The sequence below is a fragment of the Macaca fascicularis genome, chromosome 16 (assembly GCF_037993035.2).
Source record: "Macaca fascicularis isolate 582-1 chromosome 16, T2T-MFA8v1.1".
Lineage (NCBI taxonomy): Eukaryota > Metazoa > Chordata > Mammalia > Primates > Cercopithecidae > Macaca > Macaca fascicularis.
The window spans coordinates 62,468,655-62,478,128 of NC_088390.1; the positions used below are offsets into that span (position 1 = coordinate 62,468,655).

General features: G+C 47.5%; 1 protein-coding gene across 1 annotated transcript; it reads right to left on the reverse strand.

Annotated features, from left to right (window-relative positions):
• Positions 1 to 965: 965 nt before the first annotated feature.
• Positions 966 to 4,712, reverse strand: LOC102129765 (keratin, type I cuticular Ha7). Its single transcript, XM_005584174.4, has 7 exons — positions 4,159 to 4,712; positions 3,889 to 3,971; positions 2,904 to 3,060; positions 2,398 to 2,559; positions 2,190 to 2,315; positions 1,793 to 2,013; positions 966 to 1,410 (listed from the first exon to the last, which is right to left on the reverse strand). The coding sequence occupies exons 1-7, from the start codon at positions 4,648 to 4,650 to the stop codon at positions 1,302 to 1,304; spliced, it is 1,350 nt and encodes a 449-aa protein (XP_005584231.1). The 5' UTR covers positions 4,651 to 4,712; the 3' UTR covers positions 966 to 1,301.
• Between the last annotated feature and the right edge of the window lie 4,762 nt (positions 4,713 to 9,474).

Sequence of the window (9,474 nt, forward strand, 5' to 3'; positions counted from 1 at the left end):
TGCAGCGACCTGGCCAACTTCACTCAGCAAGGTGGGTTCAAATCTCACTTCAGAGTCACGAAGGTGGGATTTGAATCCAAGTTTCCCTGACCCTAGAGAAGATCCACCTCCACCACACTATGCTACCACGAAGAAGGACCAGTTTTTCATTGCTCTTTGCACCAGGGCACATGGATGACCTGAGACCCAAGAGTTTCATTCTTCTGGACATACTTGGTGCTTGCCGTAAACTGACTAGCATGGCGCGGGAGGCAGCAGCCTCTCCGGGCTGCTCCTCCACCTGCTCATAACCTCGTCTGGCTGTGAACCACCTTGGCCTGTGCCAGAGCCACATCCGAGAGGCAGGCACAGAGTTGGAGTGCTCTAATGGCAGCAGCAGCCCTCACCACCAGCACCTCCAAGACAGCAGCAGAATAGACAGCAGATATATCAGTGGCAGCGTCTCTCTAGAGAAAACTACAGCCTGGAAGTGACCCAAGACCAAGACCCCAGTCTCCAGTGCCCAGTCTGGGCCTCTACATTTGGGAGAGTGGGCGGGAACTCCATGGCTCCATGAAAGGGGCCAACTGGAGTGAGAGGAAAAACTTGGCAACTTGGCCCAGGCAATTCTCAACACGACCTTCCTTTGACAAGATTAGAACGCTAAGTGATGTGATTTTGCTCTTGGACAAAATACCAAGAGGCTGAAGATGCCAAAATCATGGTAGGGACATGTTAGCTCTGAGTTGTTTTGAAAGAATTCAAACTTGGCAACTAGCATCACTTCCTTCCACCAGTCTGTAGGGATCCCTGGGCAAGGTGAATACACATCCAATGTCAGGAAAGGACCTTCATCCAGAAGCCCCAGAGCACCGCAGGGAGCTCCTGGAAGCGAGATGTCAGGGCCAGTGAGGACACAGGACCTGACGACCAGGACTCTCTGACACTTCACACACAACCAACACCAGGGGGACAGCACTTGGTGCAGGAAAGAGGTTTATTGACCATTTAATGCAGGGAACCCAGTGACATTTTAGGAGATTCTGAAACACTGGAATAGAACCAAAAGAACCAAGAAGAGGCACTGGGAAAAAGAATCACTTTCGTGGAAGATAATTATAACATTTCAACAACAACAAAAAATACAGCTTAGAGGCATAGGCAGGGAGACACTCCTTGGAAGTGTCTGCTACCCGTTGATTTAGGGAAAATGCCTCAGTGAGTCTGGTCTTTCTGGAAGGCAGACTGAGCAAGGTGAAGGCACTCCTGACCCCAGTGCAACCAGCCTCAACCTCCTGCACAGGAACTTCGGGCCTTCAGAATCATCTCCCCATGCTGGCTCCATGGCCAGAGGCAGACCCACCGGTGACAGGGCCACAGCTTGGACAAGAAGTACAGGAGGCAGGCGTGGAGCAGGGATTGCAGGGGAGTCTGCAGGGAGAGAAAGAAAAAGAGTTACATTAGAAAGATGTTTCAGTGATTGATGGACAAGGGTAAGACCAGGTGAAGGCTGGGCCTGCCACCAACAAGGCACACAGACCAGAGAATCTATACCAACAGTTCTTTCATCTGTGTCTTTCCACATCCAGGAGTCCTTGGGGAAGACTTGGTTTAGGGACCTGGCTACCATTTAGAGAACATTTTCTCAATAATCCAGTCTGCACAGACCAGGAGAGGTTAATGAGTCACTGAGCAGGAAAGCACAGGAAGGCTTGTTTATTAAGATGATATCTTCTGCAAGCACTTCCATCACCTCTGAGGAATTGCCTGATAGTCATGTGTGTGGTTTAGGAATTGCCCAGATCACACGTACTTGCAGTCCTCGCTCTCCAGAAGGTTCCGGTACGTGGCAATCTCATTCTCCAGCCGAGCCTTCACGTCCAGCAGCACCTGGTACTCCTGGTTCTGCCGCTCCAGGTCAGCCCGGATCTCGGACAGCTGCTCCTCCACGTTGCTGATGAGGCTCTGCATCTGGGCCAGCTCCGTGCCGAAGCGGTCCTCAGCTTCACACAGGGAGTTCTGCAGACAGTCCTTCTGTAGTGGGAAATAAGGGGATAAAATGTGCAAGGGCCCCAGGGAAACTGCTAATGCCCCAAATTTTGATGGTGATAACAGGTGGGAGAAACCTGGGCGGTGAGACCTCCAAAATAAAAGGCTACTAGGCCATGGCACGGGGCATTTGCAGTGCAGTGAGGGTGAAGGACACATACCAAGGTGTGCTGGGCTTGGCGCTCCACCTCCAGGGCATTCACCGTGCATCTCAGCTCCAGGATCTCCGACTGGCAGCACTGCAGCTCCTCGGAGCAGGACATGGCCTGCAGGCTGATGCCTTCAGACTAGAGCACGGAGAGACATAGTCACCTCCCTGCCCAGATGGAGGCCAGGTACTCCCCAGCTCTGTACCCACCCCTCGTTCACCTGGGCTTGGAACCACTGTTCTACATCCTGGCGGTTGGTCTCCACCATGGCCTCGTACTGAGCCCGCATCTCCCCCAGCACCCTGTTCAGGTCAATGGTGGGCTCAATGTCCAGCTCGATCCGGAGCTTCTCCCCCAGCTGACTCCTCAGAATCTTTACTTCCTGCAGAAAGGAGGAAGGGACAGACAGCCTGTGTGAGGAGAAGACCTTTGATGGAGCAGACAGCACCAGGACCCTGACCCTGCAAGCAGTGGGAGGGGAGTCCCACACACAAGCAAATGGGAAAGTCTTGCTGAGAGTGCAGTGGGGAGAGCCCACCTGGACACCTTCCTCGTGCCCAAGGCAAGTCTGCACTTTCCACAGAGGCCCTCTGGACCCTCAGACCCCCCTCAGTCCTGCATCCTGATGCCAGCTGAGCCCAGACAATGCTCTGAGAGCCCCGGGGCCAGGGAGCTCCCCTGTCTGCCCAGCACCCTCCCCGGGAGTCTGAGCGGCCAGGGCCACACCTGCTCATGGTTGCTCTTGAGGGACAGCTGCTCCTCCTTCAGGGACTCCTGCTGGGCCTCCAGGTCAGCCTTGGCCAGGGTCGCGTCATCCAGGAGCTTCTGCGTCCCACACTGGTCCGCCTCTACCAGCTGGCGTAGGGAGCGCTCACTCTCCAGCCTTCCGTCACGGGAGGTACAGGGTCAACAAGAATGCCCCAAGAGCCCCTCTCGGCTGCCCTGCCTTCCTACCTCCCACACCACCTTGGATGCTCATTTGTTCACGTGGGCAATATACACTATGCTCAACCCTGTAGCTACAGAGTTTGTAGTCAGGACATTATGTCCATTGACTACATGGAAGACTGAGGCTCAGAAGCAAAACATGAGTTTTTCAGAATTCTATGCCCGGTTAATAGTAAATGCACGGACTCATCCTAAGTGTTCTGACTTCAAATGCAGCCTTTATTCTGCCATAATGGGAGTCATTTGGCCAGGAAAAAAGAATGGCTAAAAATAAGACTCTGGACCTTCAGTTTGCTGCTTTTCCTCTTTAGTTCGTTATTTCTCATTGTTTTCCTGCTTTTCCCATTCATTCAAGCCCAACTCTTGCTACCAAGGAGCTTCAATGACAATTCCTCCAGCTGATGGATTTGGCCAAGAGTCAGTGAGTCTAGCAACAACCTACGCATTGACAGTTTATTTTTGTGATGACTCAATTTTACTTCTGATTGAAAAGCAAAATCCTCTTATCTTCTAGATGTGGGAGAAAATGACATAGGTTCTAACCAATCTAGACTATAGCCCTTCTTTTTCTTTTAATGCTTATATTCTCTTTCCTCCTATATAATGACCATTTCTAGCAATAGGCTAATTTAAGGTTTGGAGAGAAATATTCTTCTAGTCAAAAACTGTTTTTGAACACCTATAATATAGGCTGAGTAATGGGGCAGGCCCCTGGAAATACAGCAGGAGAGAAGTCACACTGGCCCTCCTCGGCCTGACTTACTTGATCCTAAAGTCATCAGCAGCCAGCTTGGCATTGTCAATTTGTACAATCAGCCTGGCATTCTCGGCCTTGCTGCACAGGATCTGAGGAAAATGGAAAGACGGTTCACACACAAAGCATCATACTCTAAGCTCCCACTCCACGTGTGGTGTCTACGCTCATGTCCAAGAGAAACCAAGAACCCAAAGCTCTCTGGACCTTATGTGGATTCCTCCTGCGAAGGCTTCTGCCTTCTCAGACCCAGCACACCCAAGCGATCCCACACCTCACCTTCTGCTGGAGCTCCTCGATGGTGCGGAAGTAGGACTGGTAGTCCGGGCACACAGTGGACTCGTGGCACTTGCTCCTCTCGAGGAGTGTGGCCTCCAGCTCCGCGTTCTCCCGCTCCAGCTGGCGCACCTTCTCCAGGTAGTTGGCCAGGCGGTCGTTCAGGAACTGCATGGTCTCCTTCTCATGGCCATTCAGGGTGTTTTTGCCATAGGCCCCACAGATTCCAATGTTGCCGGGAATGTGACAGGTCCCTGGCAAGGGACAAGCACTGTGGCAGGTCGGGGGCAGACAGAGGCTGGGGCGGCCCAGGGGAGTCGACCCCACGCGGACTCGGTTGGCATGTGCCACGTTGGCCAAAAGGCACATGGGGGCAACGTTGGCCTCTGCCCCGGGCTGGCACCCAACGTCGATGGGAGAGACAGAGACATTTCTTGCTCCAGGAGCCATGGTGCAAACCAGAGGGCATGAGGAGCTGCTGTAGGAGGAGGTCATGGTGTAGGGCTGAGACTGCACAGGAGCTTCAGATCAGCTGGGAACGCCGAGCCACTGAGACTGAGGCCTCCTCTCCTCCCAGCCCTTTTATACCCCGTCCTGGGTGGGTGTTGGCTCCAATGCTTTGACCTCCTGCCTTGATTATCTGCCTGTTGTGGTGCCATCATCCTGTTACTCAGCTGCTGAGTTTACCATGAAAAGTTTCTCAGCTCATTAAAGGAATGTTGACGAATCTGAGATGCTTCTTGGCTCTTTGAAATCAGGTTGGCTGTTGGTGGGAAGTCAGAGATTCGTTGTTTCTGCTCAACAAACACCAGCAGTTGATTCAGGCCCCACATGCTCTCTCTGGACTATGGTCTCTGTGGATGTGGTCACAATGAAGGCCCAAATCTTTCCGTCAGTAATTTGTGCAGCAGGAGAGACAGAGAACCAATGGGACCCAGTGGCTCTTTCGCCTGTGCAAGACTCAATCAGCCTTTCCTTTGAAGATAAAATATCAGTTAATAAAACCAATGCATCTACTGATATTTGACGATTTTGAGGCGCCTTTTTTTTTCTTTCTTCTTTCACATTGCATACTCCCCTGAGAAGCAATAAAACATCCAGAAGCATTGGTGCTAACTAAGTCTTGGTTGACTAGTCAGAATCAGCTATTCATTCATTTGCTCATTCATTCATCTGTTCAGCATGTTTCCTGAATATCCCCCATAACTCAGGCAGTGCTCTGGTTGCTGGACACGCAGTGTCCCCTGTTCATCAGGAGTAAACAATGCCACTGAAATGTCTGGGTGTTCTACACAAAATTGAATGAGAACCATAGATCAACAAGAGTTAGTGAAAGACAGGGGATCTATACTTCTGGCCAAGGATGAATCTAGAAAGAAACTACTAACAAACAAAGAAAAATCTTATTTGATCCAGGAAAGGGAGATTGGGCACAGAGCTCAAGCAGTATTCAAACGAAAGGTCCAGAACTAACACTGATTGAGTGCATGGGTGTGCTAGGCCTTCTACTGTGTCCTTTCCTATCTAACCCTTACCACCTATGAGGTGGTTACCCATTGCCTCCATGCACAGACGAGAAAACTAGAGTGAAGTGCATTTTCTGATTGACAGTTAGTGAACCGTCAAAGGCTCGATTCAGCCTCATGTCTGCTAGGCTCATTCTCTTTTCACTTCACCATGGCCCCCCGTGAGAACAACGTGTCATTGCCCCATCAGTGCTAGGCCTAAGGGGAGGGAAAGAAGAGGCTTAGTTACTGGGCGAGAAATTGTGGTGAAAAGAAAATTACTGAAGGTCTTTGTGTTCCAGCAAAGGAAAAGATTTAAATATGGCAGTGAGGACAAGAAATGCACATTAAAAAATTAAATGAGGCCGGGCACGGTGGCTCACGCCTGTAATCCCTGCACTTTGGGAGGCCAAGGCGGGCGGATCACCTGAGGTCAGGAGTTTGAGACTAGCCTGACCAACATAGAGAAACCTGGTCTCTACTGAAAATACAAAATTAGCTGGGCATGGTGGTGCATGCCTGTAGTCCCAGCTACTCAGGAGGCTGAAGCAGGAGAATTGCTTGAACCCGGGAGAACCCGGGAGGCGGGAGGCGGAGGTTTCTATGAGCCAAGATTGTGCCATTGCACTCCAGCCTCAGCAACAAGAGTGAAACTTTGTCTCAAAAAAAAAAAAAAAAAAAAGTTACACTAATTTGTAACATATGCATCATTTAAGACAGGGTGCGTTTTTCTGAGAAATGTGTTGTTAGGTGATTTCTTCATTGTGGAAACATTATAGAGTGAACTCACACAAACCTAGATGGTAGAGCCTACTACACACTAGACTGTATATAGTACAGCCTATAGTGTCTGGCTACAAGCCTGTACAGCATGCTGCTGTACTGAGTATCACAGTCAACTGTAACACGGTAGTATTTGTGTATCTGAACATAGAAAAGGTAACGCATTGCACTACAACATTATAACAACTTCGACATCACTAGACAATAGGAATTTTCAGCACCATTATAATCTCGTGGGACCACCGCCCATATATCTGATCTGTCATTGACAAAAACATTCTGACTGTATATCCCAAATCCCAGAGATTTCCAGTGGAGCTGGAGATCAAGTCAACCAATGACGGTGCGGCCAGGAGTCATCCCTCCCAAGTGGTAGAGGGAAACCAGAAGGACAATGGGACAAACTCTAAAAGGGTGTAAATAACCTCTTTTAAAAAAAATCCCAATAAGTGGGAAAGTAAATGGCTGATACTAGTAGCAAAACCTTAAATATTTGAAATTGACATACTGGAAATGAGCCATTATTAAGATTTTAAATGAAAATAATAGGATTTAGACATAAAATAGGAAGCAAAATACAGTAAACAGAAATAGTGTAGCCAAATATGCATCAAATATGCATTCCCTTCAGCTACACATTTACAAGTTTTAGAAAAATCTTAGAAGGGGGTGGGTGCAGGTCTTAATGCTGGGAAGCAACAACTTTGGGGGTGAATTTACTTGAATGGATTACAAATTGCATTGTTACACAGCTAAAAAAAACTTTATGTATGAAAAATGATAATAGCCTTACACTGAGTACAAATAATACTTAAAAGCATGTGAAGATGTGAGCATCTGTTATGTTACTTGTAAAAGAAAAAGTTTAGGGTTTTTTCCATACATTATTGGGGTACAGGTGGTATTTTTTCCATAAGTGATGGGATTTTTTTTCCATGAGTATTGGGGTATAGGTGGGTTACATGAGTAAGTTCTTTAGCAGTGATTTGTGAGATTTTGGTACACCCATCACCCAAGCAGTATACACTACATCCTACTTGTAGTCTTTTATCCCTCACTCCCTCCCCTCCCCGCAAGTTCCCAAAATCCATTGTATCATTCTTACGCCTTCGCATACTCATAGCTTAGCTCCCACATATCAGTGAGAATATACGATGTTTGGTTTTCCATTCCTGAGTTACTTCACTTAGAATAATAGTCTCCAATCTCATCCAGGTCACTGCGAATGCCATTAATTCATCTATTTTATGGCTGAGTAGTATTTAATCATATATATGTACCACAGTTCCTTTTTTTTTTTTTTTTTTTAGATAGAGTTTCACTCTTGTAACCCTGGCTGGAGTGCAGTGGCACCATCTCAGCTCACTGCAACCTCCGCCTCCCAGGTTCAAGTGATTCTCCTGCCTCAGCCTCCCGAGTAGCTGGGATTACAGGTGCTGCAACCATGCCCGGCTAATTTTTGTATTTTTAGTAGAGAAAGGGTTTCACCATGTTGGCCAGGCTGGTCTTGAACTCCTGACCTCAGATGATCCACCCACCTTGACCTCCCAATGTGCTGGGATTACAGGTGTGAGCCACTGTGCCCAGCCCACAGTTTCTTTATCCACTCTTTGATTGATGGACATTTGGGTTGGTTCCGCGATTTTGCAATTGTGAATTGTGCTCCTTAAAATGTGTGTGTGCAAGTATGTGTTTTCTGCATAATGACTTCCCTTCCTCTAGAGTAGACACCCAGTGGTGGGATTGCTGGATCAAATGATAGATCTACTTTTAGTTCTTTAAGGGATCTGCACACTGTTTTCCATAGTGGCTGTATAGTTTCCATTCCCACCAGCAGTGTAGAAGTGTCCCTTGATCGCCGCACCCACGCCAACATCGACCGTTTTTGATTTTTTGATGATGGTCATTCTTGCAGGAGCAAGGTGGTATCGCATTGTGATTTTGATTTGCATTTCCCTGATCATTAGTGATGTTGAGCATTTTTTTTAAAGTTTATATACATATCTTTTGAAGTATTGAAAGGAAACTAGTACTTTATATTCTTTATCATATCATGTTTTGTAATTGTTGAATATGTTCCTGTTTATTTTTCTATGTTCTGTTGTGTAGCCTTAAGAAGTGTTTCAAAAAAAACAAACATATCTGAATGCGTAAAATAAGAGTAAATGCCCTACAAAGTGTGATGCTGCATTATATATAAAACTGTGTGCGTATATTTTTAAAAAGCGTAAATACATCTTTGCTCTGAGAAAAAGTTGAACAAGCATCCCCATGAAAACCACAAGGGAGTCAGGGGATGTGGGTGTTGATGAAACCTGGGCTCTTGGAATTCTCTCAAGAAGATATAAGGGGTCTGGAATTCTTCCCAAGAGAAAAACCCACTCTGGGTCAACTGTGGCTCCAGTGGCCCTAAGGTCAGCCATGACTCATTCTTTACTGGGACAGTCCTTAGAGGGCCTCTCCCTGCCAGGCCATCCCTCAGAGGCCTCTGGGTGAAATTTGCATTTTCCATCTTCAAAGACCCCTTTGTTCCTATCTTCCACCTCAACACATAGCATCACTATAATCCAGATAATTGAAGCATTAAAATTGTTCCCTTTGATTTGCTAAATAGGAACCGTCTCTTGACCCTATCCTCTGGCAGGATTTTATCCCATTGGCTAAAATCGTGGTTCCTTCTGTCTCAGAACATATGACACTAGTTATTTCTTAAGCATCACAGCTGAAGTTTTGCATCCTTTGCGTCCTGACACGCCTCTCCAAAGCTTGATTTCTGTCTCTGGCTTGGGTTCTGCATGGTCCATTTTGCATAATGACATAGACACTGCCTGTCCTTTGTAAAGCAGAGGGCTCTTCTAATTTTCTTTGGTCTCAGAGGAACTGGCAGTAGGTGGAAGGCATGAGGCAGGTGTCTGGGATATACTCAGCTGTGCAGGTGGGAAAGAGCCCATCCTTGACATCACAGATGATCAGCTGAGCCTCCTCTTGCTCCTCCCTTTTTTCTTTTTTTTTTTTTTTAACCTTGAGACAA

Bases quoted from the DNA above. Each gene is read 5' to 3' on its own strand.
- LOC102129765 (XM_005584174.4), bottom strand. From the start codon at position 4,650: ATGACCTCCTCCTACAGCAGCTCCTCATGCCCTCTGGTTTGCACCATG. The intron at 3,061-3,888 runs GTAAGTCAGGCC...CCGTGACGGAAG, and splicing joins GCTGATGACTTTAGGATCAA to GCTGGAGAGTGAGCGCTCCC. The intron at 2,014-2,189 runs GTATGTGTCCTT...TTCCCACTACAG, and splicing joins GCCAAGCCCAGCACACCTTG to AAGGACTGTCTGCAGAACTC.